The 19,445-nt window shown below is 51.5% G+C and overlaps 1 protein-coding gene across 3 annotated transcripts in view; it reads left to right on the plus strand.

Annotated features, from left to right (window-relative positions):
* The window catches only part of SEC14L1 (SEC14 like lipid binding 1), a 54,347-nt gene extending 40,803 nt beyond the window's left edge, over positions 1-13,544 (plus strand). For all 3 annotated transcript variants that reach the window (XM_044744604.2, XM_070483695.1, XM_070483696.1), the window contains 9 exons: positions 1,699-1,787; positions 2,869-2,939; positions 3,820-3,991; positions 4,321-4,455; positions 6,896-7,030; positions 9,171-9,422; positions 10,586-10,764; positions 11,092-11,193; positions 12,998-13,544. In XM_044744604.2, coding sequence (XP_044600539.1) covers positions 1,699-1,787; positions 2,869-2,939; positions 3,820-3,991; positions 4,321-4,455; positions 6,896-7,030; positions 9,171-9,422; positions 10,586-10,764; positions 11,092-11,193; positions 12,998-13,013 — 1,151 coding nt within the window. In that variant the 3' untranslated portion in view covers positions 13,014-13,544. The remainder of the gene's footprint in view (positions 1-1,698; positions 1,788-2,868; positions 2,940-3,819; positions 3,992-4,320; positions 4,456-6,895; positions 7,031-9,170; positions 9,423-10,585; positions 10,765-11,091; positions 11,194-12,997) is intronic.
* The last annotated feature ends 5,901 nt before the right edge of the window (positions 13,545-19,445 follow it).

Here is a 19,445-nt window from a genome sequence, read left to right on the forward strand (position 1 = left end):
CGAAGAACTGTGTAGTGACTTGAACCCCGACGTGTCTGTAAAGACGTGTAGCCAGGTTTTCTACATCAAACGGTGAAGAGCTTCAGCTCTGTTTTGGGGAGGAAGCCAAACCTAAGTGAGGAACAGCGATGGACTAACGTGCAGAGTGAGCTGCGGGAGCGGGTTTGCTCGGAGCGCCGCACGCAGACGCTGTGCAGGAAAGCCTGCCTGTCAGAGATGGCCTCGCCACTCCTGTCCAGAGTTCCCCTGTGGATGGAATGGAGTCGCAAATGAGAGGCCGCAGAGATCCTGGGCCCCCTTCCGCCTCTGAGCAGGTCCTTTCAGAACTGAACAGCTCTGGCTCGTCTGTCTCCCTGACTGCATCTCATGCACTTCTCCAGATTAATCAGATTAATTGTAGCTTTATTAGCTTTTGCTAGAAGCATATATTTATTCCACTTTCCAGCCCTCAAAAGATTAAAAAATTTAGTAGTAAGACATTAACAAATGTATCTTATTAAATGTTTGGAAAGACTCTTTATAAATCTTCCTTTCAACAAGATTTGGGAGCACAAAACCCTTTTTGCTTTAAGTAGAACAGGTCTAGATCCAGATTCTCCTAGGAGGTCAGGTTCAGCAGGTGATAAACGCAAGGTGACTGTTGGGCCCCTGTGTCACGATGACAGCACTGACCCTCCGTGAAGAGCAGAAGACAAGTCTTAGCCCATGGGAGCATAATCGTGCCTTTCCTCTCTGCTGCTTCCCTGTGGCACCGAGTGGCAGGAGTCTCGGAGCTGCGACTCTAGGGGTACACTCTGGCCACCTAGATCTTTTTCTCTAAGTGTAGCTGGCCCGTGACGGCGGAGTTTACATAGTGCGTTAGGTTCCTCTCAGGCTCCATCCATTCGACCTCTGGGCTGTCAAGAAGTAGGCCAACATATGCTGGCTGGTATGGATGTAAAGATTTCCAGAAAATCCTCATTTATCTTGATCCTTAGCGTGGGAATTAAGGGAAGCTGGCTTTGAAAAAATCTTGACATTAACTTCTTGGAAACCTATGAAATGAAAAAAAAGTTTTTTCCCCTAAAAAATGAAATTTTAAAAGTACTTTGTATTCATAGAAAAAGTGTCTGTGGGTGTCCTCATGCTCCCCTGCTGTGGAAAGTCAGAGCTCTGCTCAGCCTTGTGCTGGTTTCATTGAGGAGGCTGAGCCCAGCACTGCCCGCAGCCGGTGCAGGCTAGAGCCGGCAGAGGTTCCCCTCGGCCCCGGCAGAGTTGGCTCAACGCCCCTGCTGAGCTGCTCCGTCCACTGGCTCTTATGTTTTTCTTTTACAATATTGGGCAGAAAAATGTTGCACCTTCACCCACTCCACAGAAACCAGCTGCTGCTTGTTAGAAGGAAAGAGCTTGGGGCCGGCCCCATGGCCTAGCAGTTAAGTTCAGTGCACTCCACTTTGGTGGCTCAGGTTTGGTTCCTGGGTGTGGACCTGCACCACTTGATGGCAGCCATGCTGTGGCAGCGACCCACATGCAAAATAGAGGAAGGTTGGCACAGATGGTCACTCAGGGCCAATCTTCCTCAGCAAAAAAAAAAAAAAAAAAAAAAAAGAACAAGCTTGAAGCTCATGTGGAATGTGGGAGCACACGTTTCCCTGGAAAGGTTCTGAGTCATGGCTTTGTCAGAACTGTGCTGCTAACCCTTTCCCTCGCCTCCTGCAGATGGCCGGCCCCTCTATGTGCTCAGGCTGGGGCAGATGGACACCAAGGGCTTGGTGAGAGCCCTCGGGGAGGAGGCCCTGCTCAGATATGTAAGTGTTCCCTTTCGGCTTTGCGGTTTTTTTCTCTGCCAACGGGATTGGGATATTACAGCTGTCCTGTCATAACAAGCACTTATTGCCTTTGTAACTAGAAAGGAAAATCCATAAATATGTTTTACAAATTTTGAAAGAGTACATAAAAGTTATAAAAAGGTTTTTCAAAGGGGAAGCATCGACAAAAAATCCGTGTCCCGTCAAGATGACTACTTGGGAGCTCATGCTGAGTCATCTTTCCCCTTGCTCCCGCACTGAGGTGGTCCCTGCCCTCCTCCCCACTCCTCCTCAGGCGCTTCTCCGATCAGGCCCCCCAGGGGCGCTCTTTCTGCGCACCGCCTCCACGCAGCCTCTCAGCGTCTTTCACCTGCTCTGTCACAAGTGCTCCTTCCCTGTCTCCCTGGCCCCAGGCGCTCTGCTTCCACTGCAGCTGCCACAGTGGGGCAGGTAGGAAGAGAAGACTATCATCCTTAAATTAAAAACGAAGACTTTAAAAGGCACATCTGTGTCCCATTATCCTAAAATAGCCCCTTTGGCATTTTGTCGGGTATTGTTAGCCCCTGCCACTGTGTTCATACGTGCACACATACTTTTCCACACGTGTGCACACTTGCACAGAAAGATGTGGATGGACCGCTTCTGTAGGGAAGGGTTTGTTAATCCAAATCAAAGGGTTCCCTTTGGCCGTCCTCCAAGTGTCCTAAGACTGCCCTTTTTCTTGGCTGGTACATGTAGCATGAAATTGTTCCCCAAGCCAACTGTCACTTACCTCTGACTATGCCAGGTGCACTCCTTCTGAAGACAGGTGAGCGGGCCATCCCGTCCCTGCCCGTCTGGGGCCTCCTCGTAACTGATGGCACTCAAGGTGGCTGTCACCTTTGCCGCACAGATCAGTGCTTATTCTCTTTGAGAGTGAGATCTTCGTCGTCGGTGGTCTGCTTGTGTGCATGAATGTGTCAGAAAGTTTACATGCTTACCTAAAATATGCTGTATTGTTGTCACCTGCTTTCATAGCTTGATACGGTAGTGTTACCTTCTTTGAATAATCATGGGGTTTTTATGGCCCTTTTATCCATAGGTTCTCTCCATCAATGAAGAAGGGCTAAGACGATGTGAAGAAAATACAAAAGTCTTTGGTCGGCCTATCAGGTAGATTTGCGACTTTGTTTTTCCTTCAGTTTATTGAGAATATGAGTTAAATATTTCTAGTTGATTTTCAGAACCAAAATCTCATTTGAGTTTTAGATTTTTAGGACCAAATCTAAATAGTTTACTATTTTCCATGGTCTAAAAGGTAGAAGGTAAACATCGTCTGTGGTCAGTTGTGAGGGACAGTTGCCCGGTGTTGGCATTCCCAGCCTGTGGCCTTGCTGTCCCCTCTTAGTCTGCAGGGGCTTTGGGAGCCCAGGGTCGCAGACTTTTTGGGGGCAGGGCGTGGTGCAAAAAACTATTCTGTGTTCCTAAACCACACTCTAGTTGTGGTGAACTGTTGACAACGTGCAGTGCTTCAGAGGTTGCGCTGAGACGGGTGTGGCCGGTTAACTGGCGCTAAAGTTCCCTGAGGGCAGGGACTTGAGCTGTTCTCACTGCTGTGCTCACAGCTCCTGAGGCGGCACTTGACTCAGATATTCATTGAGGAGTAGCCTGTTCTGGTTCAGTTACACTGCGTATTAAACTGCCCGCTCCGAGCCCTGTTGGGTCAGTAGAGGTGGCTCAGCATGTCAGGGACAGCATGTCACCTTATCTGCTGGTCACTGAGTTTGTCAGACTGAGGTTTTTATTCGCTGTTGATTGGCCATTGATTGCTTTCACATTCCAGGCATTGGTCCTGCCACACTGACCCCCTGTGCTTTATAGACGTAGATAGAAGTATAGTTCGAAACACTGTAATTTGAAAAACCGGGTGTCTTTGGAAATGGATATAAATGACTGTTTTATAATATCAGAAAGAAAAAAAGTAGCTGTAGGACACAGTTTGCCAACTCTGCTGTCCATTGAATAATCACACTCGGGTCTGCGCCCCCCACAGTTCGTGGACCTGCCTGGTGGACCTGGAGGGGCTGAACATGCGCCACCTGTGGAGGCCCGGCGTCAAAGCCCTGCTGCGCATCATCGAGGTGGTGGAGGCCAACTACCCCGAGACTCTGGGCCGCCTCCTCATCCTTCGGGCTCCCCGGGTGTTTCCTGTCCTCTGGACGCTGGTGGGTTCAGATGCTGTTTCGCAGTAACTGGTAGCCATTTGGAAGGCAGACATGCATGCATTCATAAACATGTGTTTATGACTTTAAGTCTTAGGAAAAAACAAAATAAACATGGAAAGATAGAAAATTTCTCAGACCATTTAAGGGAAGAAAGAATTCCTGAGTGTCTTAATGTCATGCAGATGGACTTTACAGAACAAGTGTGTCAAACTCAATTCCCTTCCCCCCACCCCTACCCACCCACTCATAATATCACATTGTCATTTTAGTCTTTGAAAATCAGACAGCAAAGCTAATATGACTACATGGTCTTTTCTGATTCCTTCCAGGTTAGTCCATTCATTGATGACAACACCAGAAGGAAATTCCTGATTTATGCAGGAAATGACTACCAGGGTCCTGGAGGCCTGCTGGATTACATTGATAGAGAGGTTATTCCAGACTTCCTGGGCGGAGAGTGCATGGTATGTGTTTAGGCAAGTTGCATGCTGCACATTTGGCAGCCTAAAGGCTGGGAAAGGTGGATGCCGGTTTGCATGAATATTCTCAGAACTTTTAGTGTGGATTATTTGTTTTTCTTTTGTTTTTGTTTTTTTGGGTGGCATCTCTCTGATCCAGGGTGAAACTAAATAGAACCATTTAGATAATTTTTGATAACATGTACATTTCTTTTCTTTTTTTTTTAAGATGGGCTCTGAGCTAACATCTGTTGCCAGTTTTTTTCTTTTCTTTTCTTTTCTTTTCTTCTTCTCCCCAAAGCCCCCCAGTACGTAGTTGTATATTCTAGTCGTAGGTACTTTCTAGCTCTGCTACACGGGACGCCGCCCCAGCATGACTTGGTGAGGGTGCTAGATCCACGCCCAGGATCCGAATCTGCGAAACCCTGGGCCACTGAAGCAGAGCGCGCGACCTTTAACCCCTTGGCCACGGGGCCAGCCCCAGTGTGCACATTTCTTCATTGTTAAATACTACCGAGAGTTTGCCTCAGAATCTAATATAATTTCAGCCAGCTTTGTTCACTCAGCTTTGTGTGGATCAGATTTTTTAACTGTTGTAGAGGAGCTGTGCATTTTTTTAAAACACTATTAAAAAAACCAAATTGATTCTTGGGGCTGGCCCCGTGGCTGAGTGGTTAAGTTCGCGCACTCTGCTGCAGGCGGCCCAGTGTTTCGTTGGTTCGAATCCTGGGCGTGGACATGGCACTGCTCATCAAACCACGCTGAGGCAGCATCCCACATGCCACAACTAGAAGGACCCACAACGAAGAATATACAACTACGTGCCAGGGGGCCTTGGGGAGAAAAAGGAAAAAAATAAAATCTTAAAAAAGAAAATCAAGTTGATTCTTAAAAAGACCCCCCCCCCCGACAATAAATCAGGATAACATTTTAATGAGGATAAATTAAGGGAACTGGTTCTCCTTCTGTAATTTAGGGTTTTTAATACCTTGAGTTGCTGGCTTATCAGGCCAACGCCTCCACTTCTACCCCCGGTACTGATGGTGAGGGGTTCAGAGGAGTTTAGCTCCTTGAGGGCCTTACAACCTCCAGAGCATGACTGCCTGCCGTGAGGGTGAAGGAAGCCGAGGCCTGGAGAGGCCCGAGAGACTGCTGCAGTGACAGCTGAAGGCAGCATGGTGGCATGTGATCACATGGCTGGGTCCTGCCTGAGAGAGGGTCTCTGTCACCCTTCATGGTAGATGAACTTATCCTTTCGAGATGTGTACGCACTGGATGTGACTCCTGTATTGAGCTAATGAATTGGGCTCTCAGGAATCTTCTGGATGGGTAGAGGAATTTAAACAGCATTTGAATTCAGCTCTCAGTTCGTCAGTCCTGCTGTGACGAGTTGCGGGTGTAATCACAGTGCAGTGCAAGGAGCAAGTAAATTACAGGACCCTAACTTACCAAGTGCCGGTGAGATTAAACCGTGAGGGAAGGTTGGAGAAACCCACAGTGACTTGTGTTATATGAGGGAATGCTCCCATGTGGTTGCTCCTCCTACTTACGACCTGAAAAGCTGAGCTGGAGCAGGAGACCTGACTCACCGCAGATCCTGCCTGCATTGTCACGCACTGACCCCTGCGATGCATTCCTGCTGCTGAGAGGCCTCATAATTCATTGAGATCTCCACACTCTGGCCTCTGAGGCTTCTTCTCAGCTCTCTTGTGCTACTGTGCAGGCTGGTGTTGAAGAGGGGCCTCCCTTCCACGTGTCGGTCTGCTGTCTGCTACCATGACGTCATCGCTGTGACGTGACGCTTGCGCTCCATTGCCAGCCATGGCTGGAGTGTTCTCTTTCTGCGGCCGCCTCCCGGGGCTGATGGTGTGGGGAGCGCTTTAGAGTTCGTACTCTTTAATGTTAAGTCGTTACGGCGAAGTCAGTTAGGAAGTTCACGACATGCACACATTCAAAAGAAGCTCTCCTTTATTGTTTGGCTGACATGGACCAATTGTTTGACTTGGGATAGACACGAAGCTTTCATCGTTGATTGTATTTCTTGACTATAATTGCATGTACTAAAAATAATGCCTGTAGCTGCTGAGAATAAAACTGTTTTCTTAACATAATCTTTCTGCTTTGTAGTGCGATAGAAATACTTGTAATTCTTATATAAACCAGCTTTGGTAGTCGAGTCCAGTACCTCGTGCATATTAGTGTGAATTCTGTGGTCAGTCAGCTTCAACCTGTTCTCATTTATTTAAAGCAAGACATGTATTTAAGTGTTTTTTTTAAATTCTTTTCCTAAGTACTACAGGATATTTTATGACATTGCTAGTGTTTTCCATTTTCTGAGTAGCTCCAAGGAGTCGAGCGTATCAGGATGTGGCGCTTGCCAGCCTGTTTGGTTTTCAGAGGATCGCTTGTGTTTGCCTGGCTTTGATTGCTCTGTTTACATTTCCAGTGTGAAGTGCCCGAGGGCGGACTGGTTCCCAAGTCGCTGTACAGGACTGCGGAGGAGCTGGAAAACGAAGACCTCAAGCTCTGGACAGAAACCATCTACCAGTCTGCGAGCGTCTTCAAGGGAGCCCCCCACGAGGTGCGCCTCTGCGACGCGCCCTCCTCCGGCAGATTCTTCAGCGGCTCTTCCCAAGAGGACTGAGTTGGAAGAATCGTGCTTTTTCTGGTCTTTGTCTTTAGGTTTTGTGGACACGTGTTCTTTTGTTGGTGGGCGTCAACACTGGAGAGCAGGCGCGGCTCAGAGAGCGCAGGGAAGGGAGCTGGGGTCTCTGGCCTCCGTTTGACTAGATACTCTTCACACAGGGATGCATAGCAGGTCTTTCCTTGTAGGGAGATTTTTGAGTCTTAAATTTAGTTTATTTAATGATGTATAGAACCAATTTCATTTTCTGTTTTTTCTTGACTGGGTTTTGGTTATTTATATTTTTTAAGGAATTAGCCCATTTTTGTGAGTATAATGGAGTGAGGAAAAACTAGCACATCTCTATTTTCCCTTCCTGCTGTCACATTGTGGTGCAGAAGCAAGAGTATTCCTGTATTTCTATATACACTGTGACATGGTGAGTGACCTTAGGTGTGAGGCAGTTGCCCTTCCCTGAGTCCCAGCGCGGGGTCTGTGGCTCGGAGCCGTTGGAGAGGATGGCGGCACTTGGTACAGTGTGGGCGTTCAGTGGGAGTGGGCTGCTGGCCCGGGCTGGTGCTGGTGGCCAGGAGCTGACCCCTTGCTGCCTGCTGCCACGGCAGCTGCCCGGCTGGGCCACCAGCCACTTGTTCTTGATGGCATGTCTCCGTACAGCCAGCCTGTCACTTGTGAGGCAAGTGGACACTGTTGCTGTTGTTTGAACAAGTGAGACAGATTTGGTGTGCCTCATTCATAGATTGTGTAGGGAGAATCTCCAGTTTTCATGACTATTTGTAGAGGATTACTTGTATTAATTTCTTATTTGGAGAGCAGGTTCGAGGAGACGGAGTTCTGGTTTGTCTTTTCTTAGGTAACTGTTGCTCTTTTCTGTGGTAGAGAACTTGTGGCATAAAATGTTCCTTGAGAGTCGGAGGGTGTCTGTGAAAATGCACAGCCAGGTTTCCTACATCCAAACTCTACAAACCGCAGTTCTGCTTTGGAGTTAAGTAAAGCACGAATCGCGGAGAGTGATACCCCTGAAACGAAGGCTGAGTTAAATGTCCCTGTTGTGAATGCAGAAAAAGAGAGTGCCTGTCACAGAGGGGGCCTGGCGGCTCAGGAGGGTTCCACCCCTGGGGAGCCACTTTGCTGAAGGAGAGTGGGCCGTGCGTCAGTGCCACCGCCATTCTCAGATGTGACTCGCGCTGTGTGGGACCTACTCTTTGAGGGGGTCCCGCGCTGTTTCAGCGGTTGGAGGGCAGCGGTGGGGTGGGGAAGGGCCCACGTGGCGCACAGCACGTGCTGAAGAGACGGCAGGTGTGTGCAGGGCTCGCCGGGCGCGCTGGGCGGAAGGCCGGGCGCACACAGGCCCTGGCCGGTGCCGAAGCTGTTCAGTGACTGCACGGCTCTTTGCATCTGGTTTTGATTCTCACATCCCTCCACAGTAATCTTCTGAAGCTGTAACTCTGCTCGTTCCCTTCTGGGAATCTTCACACGGGCACCGTTTAACATTCAGCTTTTAGACTGGCACTCAACACCCGAGGCCCGCCCCACCATACCACATGGCTCTTCTCTGTCCACCCAGCCCCACTGCCACTGTCCCTTACGTGAGCCTCTGCAGAGGCCGGCCTCGGTCCCGTCCCCAGCCCCTGCCAGGGACACCTCCTCCCGGCCCTCCGTGTGCTCTGTGTTTAGCTTCCACCTTTTCTGGGACCTTCCCTGTGCTCGCCAGCGCAGAGAAACCCACGGAGCCACTTGCGGGCTGCTGTGTGTTGTTTCTGTTTGGTATTACTAGGACGCGTTTTCCAGCCGGGACTTGGTGTTTTAGCGTGCTGGCTAGAGATCGTGTAATGGGAAATTGGGGGCTGAGGTGTAGCTGATAGCTAACGGAGAGCATGGCACGGGGCCTGGAGCCGGAGCGACTGGTTGAAAGGAGGAAGAGTCAGTGGGAAAGCTGGTGGTTGGATTATGAATCTGGGTGGTTCTCCCCCCCGCCACGCAGCGGGGCTGAGAAGCTCCTGGAGGGGACGCCGCTGCCTCAGTGTCAGCACGGGGCCTCACGCCTACCTCGCTTGGTTGATGCCATCTCTTTTTCCAGATTCTCATTCAGATTGTGGATGCCTCTTCTGTGATCACTTGGGATTTTGATGTGTGCAAAGGGGACATTGTCTTTAACATCTACCACTCCAAGAGGTCACCACAGCCGCCCAAAAAGGACTCCTTGGGGGCGCACAGCATCACTTCCCCAGGAGGGAACAACGTGCAGCTGATAGACAGAGCCTGGCAGTTGGGCCGCGACTACAGCATGGTGGAGTCACCTCTGATTTGCAAAGAGGGAGAAAGTGTGCAGGTAAAAAATCTCTGATTGTCTACCGCTTGGTTATTTGTCTGGAGAAGAAAGAGCCTTTGCTTTATTCCCATCCCGGGTGGCTGGTGCCATTTGTCTCTGGAGGGTGGTAGGTGTTACAGTCAAGAATGTCTCAGGAACCCAGGTGAGTCTTAGAAGAAAAGGAACTCAAACCTGCACAGTGGTTCTGGACAGAATCCATGACTTGTGTCTAAAGTGCATGGGTCTCCTTGAGAAGCATTTTCACAGAAGCCACACGGACAGGAAGGAAGAGGCCTTCTGTGCACACACAGCTGGGGTTCAGGAGACTTCCGCGAGGACGGCCTTTGACTGTGTTACGTTTCTCCTTCAAAGGAAAATCACCCCAAATAGAAGTGAGAGAAGCAAGTACGTAGGGAACTGTTCACTGTCATTACTGAGCACTCAGGTTTATTTTAAAGTGCTCTGTCACTTCGGTTTGTAACTTTTGCCCGGTTACTTTGAGTGCTTGTGTGCGCAGTGGTCGGTCGGTGCTCCTGGCCTTCCTAATAGATACGTGATTGTGCCGCCTTCACAGTTTTCAGGGCTAAGTCTCTCAGTGTTCCAGTGGTCTTAGAACCACAGTGAGAGAGGATTTTATTCAGTTTTAAAAATAAGGAATATTTTAAGCTGTATCACAGTCTTTAATTCCAGAATTGATGGAGAAAGCAATTTTCACAGATTGGCATTCTACTGTAGATTGACATTCTTTTAACACAGAATGTGTCAGTGAGGTCATTGCAAGTGTGTCACCGAGAGCATTGCCTGGTCCGGGTGACCTTTGTTGATGCCCCCGAGACCGAGCGAAGGGCCCGCAAGCACTCCCATCCTGCCAGGCCTCTGCTTCCAGCGTGTTCCTCCTCCCACGAGGCTGTGGGTCCCTGCCACGGACAGATGTGGAGTGGTACTCTCCGTGGCCTTCCCGGCACCTAGCAGAGGCCTCGCCGCAGGGCTGGCACTCAGCGAAGGCAGCATGGGACCGGCCCTGACAGTGAACCAGCGTAGCACGCCTTCCACCTGTCAAGATGGTCGGTGATGACTGCTGAAGCTGAGTGGACTCGCGACGGCTCCCTCGGCACTGTCAGACCCACTGTAGGATAGGACTTGGAAGGAAGTCCTCTCAGCTGGCGCTGTCTGACTTGTTCCAGGGCTCCCATGTGACACGGTGGCCCGGCTTCTACATCCTGCAGTGGAAATTCCACAGCATGCCAGCGTGCGCTGCCACCAGCCTGCCCCGGGTGGACGACGTGCTGGCCTCCCTGCAGGTCTCTTCCCACAAGTGCAAAGTGATGTACTACACCGAGGTGATCGGGTCTGAGGATTTCAGGTACGGGCTCCTCTTCCAGGCGGGGCTGCCGCGAGTCTGGCCTGGTCAGAGGGAGGCTCAGCATGTGCAGCGGGGCTTGGGTACGGGTGGGGTCGCCTTTGGACCGTTTATTGTTGCCTGTTCGTGATGTCATCTGGGTGCGAGGGCATGGGGAGCCATGGCTCTGGAGGACCCTGCCTGACCGGCTTGCTTTGTGAGTGTGAGGGAGAAGAGTGTGGGGAGCAGAGAGCAGGATTGGCCAGGAAGTCCGGTAGGCAGTGTGGGAAGTGGAGTGGCCGGCCTGCAGTGGGGTCCTCACGCCTCGTCCCCTTCCTGTGCTGTTTGCAGAGGTTCTATGAGCAGCCTGGAGTCCAGCCACAGCGGGTTCTCCCAGCTGAGCGCCGCCACCACCTCCTCCAGCCAGTCCCACTCCAGCTCCATGATTTCCAGGTAGTGCCGCGATCCCCGTGCCCAGTGCGCCGTGGGCGTAGCCACGCCTCCTCGGACAGCCCGCTGTGCTCCGCCCACTGCCCGGCTGCCCAGCGGCTTCATTGTGCAGACTCCTGTCACCCTCTAGGTAGCAAATAGCTCTCCAGATGGTAAATGTAGTCATTGATCCCAAAACTATCTCGACAGGCAGTTTTAACTCCAACTGTAACTCAGTAGCCATAGATTTTGTATACAGTTTACAGTGTGCACAAAATCAAACCAGAGCACAAGGGCTCTCTTGAAAGAAAAGTAGTTTATGTACCAATTAAGAAGTTGACTTTATCTCAAATGTTGATGCAAAAAATGTTTCCAACAACCTCCACACTGTCCATTAGTGGATGAATTCCTACACCATCCTTCAGAGATGACCCCAGCTTCCTACGTGGAGCAGAAGCTGCCAACTTGTTCCCGAAACTGCCTCGCAGTCCTCACCTTCTCCCTGCCGTCAGTCGACATGCTCCGCGGATTCAGGGACAGCCGCTGGGTACCTTTTCCTCTGAGCACGACGCCGCTTAAATTGCAAGGACTCAGAGGCAGCCGGTGGGAGCACCCAGCCTGGCTCCCGGTGGCCAGATGGATCCACTGTTCTAAAGTGGGTGCTGGCGGGTCAAGGGCTCTCCGTGACTCCAGGAGAAACACCGCCATCATTAAACATGCTTTTCTCTTTCCTCCTTTTCATATCTTTTTGACACTTTCAGAGCAGGATTTTTCTGTATGTGAACTTGGCAGAGGTGTTCTTTCCCTTTCCTTCCAGTGTGTTGCTCTTCCTACCTGCAAGATGTTAGTCCTGAACTCCTTCTGCATTTCTGTCCCCAGTGCTCCTCATAGCTTAATAGCGTCAGAGCCCAGGCGGTCCTTCTAGTCACTAGAAGGGTATTTTAAAGACAGAATAAGTCACATTTGCCATCTTGAAACTATCCAGTGTTCATTTTAGCTAACTGGCGTTCTCACCGTGTGGCCACTTCAGGATAACACTGGCCCGTAGGAGCCCGGCTTCTTTGTGGGCTCATGGGGAGGGGGGGTGTGTATGTGTTTGGGATGGGGGTGTGGCAGTGCGGTGCTGGGGCGGGTGGGGCAAGTAGAAATAGTTCATATTACAGAGGATTCTTCATAGAAGCAGATCAGAGTACGAGATTGGTCTGCCTTTTACATTTTCTTTTTGATTCCCAATTACAAAGCATGGTCTATCTTGTATGGGCCCTCGTATTTTCAGCTTTTTATGGGAAAAGCAGGTTATTTGCGAATCTGTCTGAATGTTGCATTGGGTTTGTCTCCATGATAAGGACATGATGTGTGGTGTTGTGTGTGGCAGAGTCTGTGCTTTTAAAGACACGTGCCAAAACCCACATGGCCATTATCTGTGTGCGGCAGGCACGTAAACCTTGGTTAGCGTTGCTCTCAGTCTGTTCTGAAGATGGGTGGCCGTGTGAGTGGACAGGTGTGCAGGATGTGTGAGCCCCATGGGGGAGGCGTTGGGGCTCCGCAGAAACGGAGCAGCCTCCTTGCCCAGCCAGTGGAGCTCCGGCTGCCTCTGCCCTGGAGCCCCTCCTGGGCTGCCTCCACGATTGCCGGCCTTCCCCGAGCAAGCTGTATGTTTCCTTTGAAAAGACAAGCTCATCCTTGGCTCCTGAAGCCTGTTTCCCGCAAGTACAGTAGGGTTGGTCAGTGCGTCTGTGCTGCTTCCAGTCAGTGCTTCCTGTTTCCAGACTGTAAGGACCTGAGACGGTCCCTTCTTTCTTTCTCTCTTTCTTTCTCTGTGTCTCAGATGGCGATTTTGCTGACAGCTGCCAGGAAAGCGCTTCACTCGACAGCCCACACCAGCCCAGGGATGTTGTAGAGCCCTTTGACTTGCAGCCCCTCCCCTGCCCCGTCTGAAGAGCTGCTCTTTTTAAGTTGATCAGAAGTGGCACTGTTTTATCCCCAAGAACTGACTACATCCTCTAGAGCTCAAAGCACATGACTGCACAGACGCTCCCAGGGTTTCCCATGAGCCACAGCCCACCCGCCCCCTCTGGAGGGGCTGGGGCAGAGGCTCCGTGCGCCCTTGGCGTGTCTCTCTCCTCGGGGCCCTGCACTCTTTTTAAAATGCTGCTGTCTTTTCCTCTTTTTTCAGCACTAATGATTCTTTTGGTTTCTCCCTTTGTTACTAATGTCTTAATTCACTTTCCTCCCTAAATTCATTATTTGCATATCAAATTCTGTAAATGTTTTGTAAACATATTACCTCACTCTTGGTAATACAATACTGATAGTCTTTAAAAGATTTTTTTATTGTTAACAATAATAAATGTGAACTGTTTAAAGAAAAGAAAGTCTTTTTCTTATTGTGAAGCGGCAGTCTCCCTTGAAGAATGTGACATTGAGCCTTTAGAGACTGAAGAGAGGAGGGGCTCTGGAGCCCCGGCGCCGGTGTTCTCAAGTGGCAGGACCCTTCCCAGAGCAGACGTGGCAGCTGTTCGCTGCTGATGCAGAAGTAGAAGCATGCTGGCAGTTCTCTTGCCTCCAGAAGATGCGCGTCATTTCTCTTGAACCCCGCAAGGTCAAACACGGCCTGTGGCATGGTGCCCCTTGCAGTTTCTTTAGTGATGTGATGGCTCTTTAGTCAGCTGGCCGCAGGGAAAGTGACATGGCCACCCCCTGTGGAAAACCGAATTGCACAGTTAAAAATGGTCAAAATGGCAACGTTTGTTATATGTACTCTACCACAATAAAAAACCCCTGTGGACATGGTTTACAGCGAATGATACGTTATCCCCATAAACCCCAGACAGAGGCATGAACCACCAGTAGTCACAAAGCCCACGCGTTAAACAGTGGAGATCTGCCGGCCGTAGAGCAGGGCCACGTCAGAGCCCACAGGTGCCCAGGGGGGAGGACAGTGCCCGGTTTGAGCACAGCAGGTGGGCCGGGCCAGGGGTCACGCTGCTTCCAATAGTTGGAGAAGGCCAAGGCCACTGCTGGGAGCTGTGTAGGGTTGGTGCACCCAGCCCCTCTGAACCCCCACAACTGACCTGCCAGCGTTCCCTTCTAGGAACGGACCCCTCACTGAGGAAAAACTGCTTGGAGTGAAATAAAAATTAAGCAGGACAGGGAGAGAAAGTGAAGAGAAGGCCAGGGCTGAAATGGGGAGGGCAGGAGCCAGGAAAGCTCTGGAAGCAATTGGACATACTTTTTAAATACTTCACACCAACAGCAGAAGAGGGAGCTCTGTAGAATTAGGAAAGTTTTCTTGAAGTCCACTCCTTTCTGAAAGTTTATGAAATACTTTTACATACAAATAAGCATCAGAAAAGTATCAAAGTCAAGTGCGTGTAAAGCTGAGAATAAGGAGAACGACCTACAGACAATGAAGGCCAGCCAGAACAATGTGCCTGCAAACAAAACATAGCTTGTTTCTTAATGAATTAAAAGACATTAAGGACATGTGAGATGTGGAAGAAAAGCATAAATTAGGAAAACTCAGAAATGAGGTGACAGAACTCAAGAAAGAATGGGAAATGAATGAAAAAAATCATTTTAGAAATTGACTAGATTAGAAGGAACCCAGTGAAAAATGCAGCAGGTACTGCTTTAAGAACTGAAAGGTACAAAAGAGGAAAATTGTATACACCAAAAAGGAAGAAAAAGATGCAGAGATTGAGAGAGAGTGACATGTATTGAAAAGAAGCAGAGAAGACCGAACGTGAGGGTGATACTCAGAGGGCGGGCACCTGAGAAGGACCAACACCAAGAAGTGTTTTAGTAAAAGTGACGGGTTTTAGAGAAAAGAATCCCTGAGGCATCTGGGGGGAAATCAGGCTTTCCAAAGGCTGAGATTTATGCAGGGAGAAAATGGAATAATTAAGATTTTCATGGAAAGGAAGAGTGAGCCGAGGAATTTATATCCAGCAAAACTGACGCTCTGTTGTGAAGGTCGCGGACGAAGGTGTGCAGGTGTGGCCCGCCGGGGTGCTGCCAGCCCTCCCAGGAGCTCCGGGGGAGTGCACGGTGGCACGCACAGGGCCACGCAAGCCAGAGACAAGTGTCGGCCGTAGAACTGAGGCCGGTGAAGTCGTAGAGGGGACGAGGGTGGTACCTGTTGGCTACGTGCTCTGGCAATGTCCGTGTCTGACAGCTTTTAAAATGGGAGGAGAATGGGGACAGTGTAGGCAAGAAATGCCGAGTTCTTAGTAATCATATTGGTGGCAGCATTAACATGGTGGTTCTGAGAGTCTCCGTCTGCAGCATGTGTGTGTAGATGTAGGCGTGTGTATGTGTATTTGTACGTCTGTGTTTGTGTCTGCGTGACGCCGTGACCGTGCGAGTCCCAGCACCCCGCCTGTGGCCTTGAAAGGCCTCCCTCCCCGCAGCCTGTGCTTCTAGTTCACTGAGTGGTCGATTCCACTTTCTGCTCTTCTGCGTCTGTTTTGTTTTACAATGAGAAAGCTTGTTGTTGTTTTTGGGTTTTTGGTTTTAGTTAGGGTTTTAGATGGGTTAGTTTGCCTTAAAGGAGAGATCTTTGGGTCCCTGTGCCCGAATCCCCAGGCCCCCGGGACGGTGGGTCTGTGGCGCAGGCGCCGTGTCCCGGGATGCTCCCTGCAGTAGCTCTTTTGAGGTTGTGGCCATGCCCAGGACAGCCAAGCAGTGCCAGCAGCTGGCAGCGAGTGGCCGTGAGGCTCCTGCTGCCCTCGCAGCAACACCCCGAGCCGTGCGCTGCCTGCCGCCCACTGTTCCTTATTCTTCAAATGGAAGCAGCTGGGCTGTTTCCCACTCTGACCTTGCCTTTGGGTTTAGGAACTCGGGAACAGTTTGGACAGCAGCAGAGAGGCAGTCGTGAGCCCTGTGCACCAGCCCCCACCACGCTGTCATAGTGAGGGACACGGAGGAGAGATGAGTCTGTGCCCACTGGCTCTGCATTGTTCCCAGTGAGGGCAGGAGGTCTGGCTGGAGGGACCCCAGCAGCTCCATTGGTAGAGCATTCCAGATTTCCACGGAGTTGAACTGTGAACACTTGTCTGTCCTCCCTTTTGCAGGGCCGGCCAGCACCCGTGGCCTGACAGTCCCTGGTGCCACGGCCAGAATGAAACCCAAGCTCAGCCCCCAGGCGGAGCCCCTTTCTTTCCAGTCAGCCAAAGTGGGGGGGGGGGGAGGTCCCTGCTTCATCCGGGGTCCTTCCTCCCCTGGCGCCACCTTGTGGCCACATTGGAGATGGGCGTCCCCTGTCACCAGCTGGGGCGAGGATGATGTCCTTGCTCCCTTTGGCTCTGCCCTTGGAGTCAGGGCCAGGGGAGGAAATTTTCCAGCCCTCGTGTTTACTGAACTCTTACCTCAGAAGGGGTGTGATGGTTAATTTTAAGTGTCGATGTGACTGGGCCGTGCAGTGCCCAGGTATTTGGTCAAACATCGTTCTGGGTGTTTCTGTGAGGGTGTTTTTGGATGAGAATAACTCTTAAATGGGTAGACTGAGTAAAGCAGGTTGCCCTCCTTAGTGCGGGTGGGCCTCGTCCAGTCAGTTGAAGGCCTGACTAGAACAAAAAGCTGACCCTCCCCCAAGTATGAGAGGAGTCCTCTTGCCTAACAGCCTTTGAACTGGGATGTCGGCGTTTTTCTTGCTGTCAGGCTCTAACACTGGATCTTCCTGGGTCCCAAACCTGCTGGACTCGCACCATCAGCCCTCCTGCAAGTCTCGAGCTCGCTGACTGCAGGCCTGGCGGCTCATCAGCCTCCGTGATCATGTGAGCCAGTTCCCTGCAGGAGGTCTCTCTCTGTGTACGTCCTGTTGACTCCGTTTGTCTGGAGACCCTGGCTAATACAGGAAGTGTGCTCCCACATCCTGGAACTGCAAAGCCTTTGACTTTTACCAAAAAAATGCTTACTCTTGAATCATATCTCTTTGGGCCGGGGGTGTGTGGGTTTTGGTTTGGGTTTTTTTCCATCAACGGCCTTATCCTTCTGAATGTAGAGTAAAATTACGGACTGTTAAAGCTGGAGGAAAAGCTTGGAATGGTCTCGGTCCAGCTCTTCCAGCTCAAGGAAGGTAAAGCCCAGTGAGGTGAGGGGGCTGTTCGCGGAGCAGGCAGCTGAGTCCCCCTGCGTAGGGACGCTGGGCACGCCATGGCCTCCCTGAGCTCTGCTTCTCATCAATCCCCAGTGGAGGACAAGTCTGAAGACCTACAGAGTCCTCCCCGTCCTCTGTCGCCGTCACTGATCGTGAAGTGGGAGGATGTGGGTCATCTTATCGGGGTCGTTAGCAAGTCATGACAAGTAAATGACCATTAGATCATGCCGTACACTTTCAAGTCCTTTGCAAATGTGAGGGGTTGGGTACAGTTTGGGGTGTGCCAAGGACTTGGGCCCCAGCCCTGGGCCCGTGCCTGTGGGAGAGGAGGTGCTGGGCGTCCACTGGGATCTGAGCTGCTAACGGAGAGATCAGAAAGAGCAACTTGGAGTTAAAACAAAATTAGAAAGCTGTACAATGCACCTTCTTCCCTATCCAGGAGAGGAAGTGAGATGACCATGGGGCCTGAAGTTAAAATGTTACCTGACTACCCCTCGGCTCGGGCACGCTTGGGGACAGACGGCTGGTTGGGACTGAGAGCCTCTCAGAGCCAGGGACTGTGGAGGGAAGTGGCCGGCTGAGGAGAGCTGCACCCAGGCCTCCCAGCACCTTCTCTGGCCCCACACACCCTCTGGGGCACTCAGCCAGCCGGAAGGCGCGTGGGGACACATCTCCACGGGCTCACGGTGCCCAGGGTCTGCTTCGTCCATGCTCTGCTCCTGTCAGCACCTAGATGGCGCCCGGCACTGGACCGACGCCCCACAATATCTGTGGAGCGAGAGGAGTGAGTTCTCGTAGGTTCTGGCCTCACGCTCTGACCCCGTGGGCCTCGCACTTTTGCCTTCCTCCAGTAAAAAATATTAATGAGTATGTTTTATGACTGGGTTGGTATAAAGACGGATATAAACCAGTCTGGATTCCTATATGTTCAGCATTAATATATTTATTTTTTTCGAGGAAGATTAGCCCTGAGCTAACATCTGCCAATCCTCCTCTTTTTGCTGAGGAAGACAGGCTCTGAGCTCACATCCGTGCCCATCTTCCTCTACTTTGTATGTTGGATGCCTACCACAGCATGGCCTGCCAAGCGGTGCCGTGTCTGCACTTGGGATCCGAGCTGGCAAACCCCGGGCCACCGAAGCAGAACGTGCGCACTTAACTGCTGCGCCACTGGGCCGGCCCCTTTTCTTATTTTAAAAGAAACTAAAATTGAAACATTTTCACGGACCCCTGAAAGAATCACAGGCCCTGGGTGCTGGGCCTCCCGGGCCTTATGGAGAAAGCGGCCTGCTCCCAGAGGGGTGGGGCTGAAAGGCCCTGCCTGCCCCCATGCCCTGTCCCAGAAGCCGGGAAGGAGAAGGGCCCGCCAGTGTTCCAGACATCAGGATCCACCTACTAACGGCTGATCCCTGGGCCCTGCTGAGGTGGCTCTGGGAGCACAGGTCCCTGCAAGCTCTTCCAGGAAGGGACGTGGCCACTGCCTTGTGCCCCCAGCCTTGGGGCGTGGGTGTGCTGGGTCTGTGTGGACCCTCTGCCCACCAGGACAGGTGCAAGACCCAGCACCCTGCAGGGTCTCTGGAGAATCTCCGCCCAGATCGCCTGAGTGAGCGCCGTGCCCTGGGGGAGGCGGAGGGGCTCCCTGATGGCCGGTCATGTGTGGGGGTGGCTGTGCTCAGGGTCCTGGGAGCGGATGCTTCCTTGGACCTGGGGACTCCAGCCTGTCTGTGGGACACTTGCCCCTTGGGCCACACTCACTCACTCACTGCTCCCCGGAGGGAGGTGCCAGCCCTCAGCTATCAGAGGAGCGCAAGAACTGACTGCTTCTAGAAGGCTCTGCAGCTGTGTGGGGAGAGGCCCCTGGAGGCGTTAGTGAGTCAGGGCCTGTCCCCCAACTTCTCCCTCTCCCTTTGATGTGCCCACCTTGGCTTAGCTTGCAGTGGAGGCTGGGGTCTCCGGCGTCGTGACAGCCCCTGCTTGGACTGCCCACTCCGCCCTGGAGAAGCGTCTGGCAAAGGTGACGGTGTTGGGGAGGCGCCCAGGGACTGGGCTGCAGCCACCCTGGTCCCAAGCTGCCCCATTACCTTTTGGGGTCTTCCTCCCCATGCCCATCCATCTCCTCTGTGTCTCTCCTTATTTTCACTTTTCTGCCTAAGTAAGACTCCTAATATATGCCAGA

Source organism: Equus asinus, chromosome 13, assembly GCF_041296235.1.
Source record: "Equus asinus isolate D_3611 breed Donkey chromosome 13, EquAss-T2T_v2, whole genome shotgun sequence".
NCBI classification, from domain to species: Eukaryota; Metazoa; Chordata; class Mammalia; order Perissodactyla; family Equidae; genus Equus; species Equus asinus.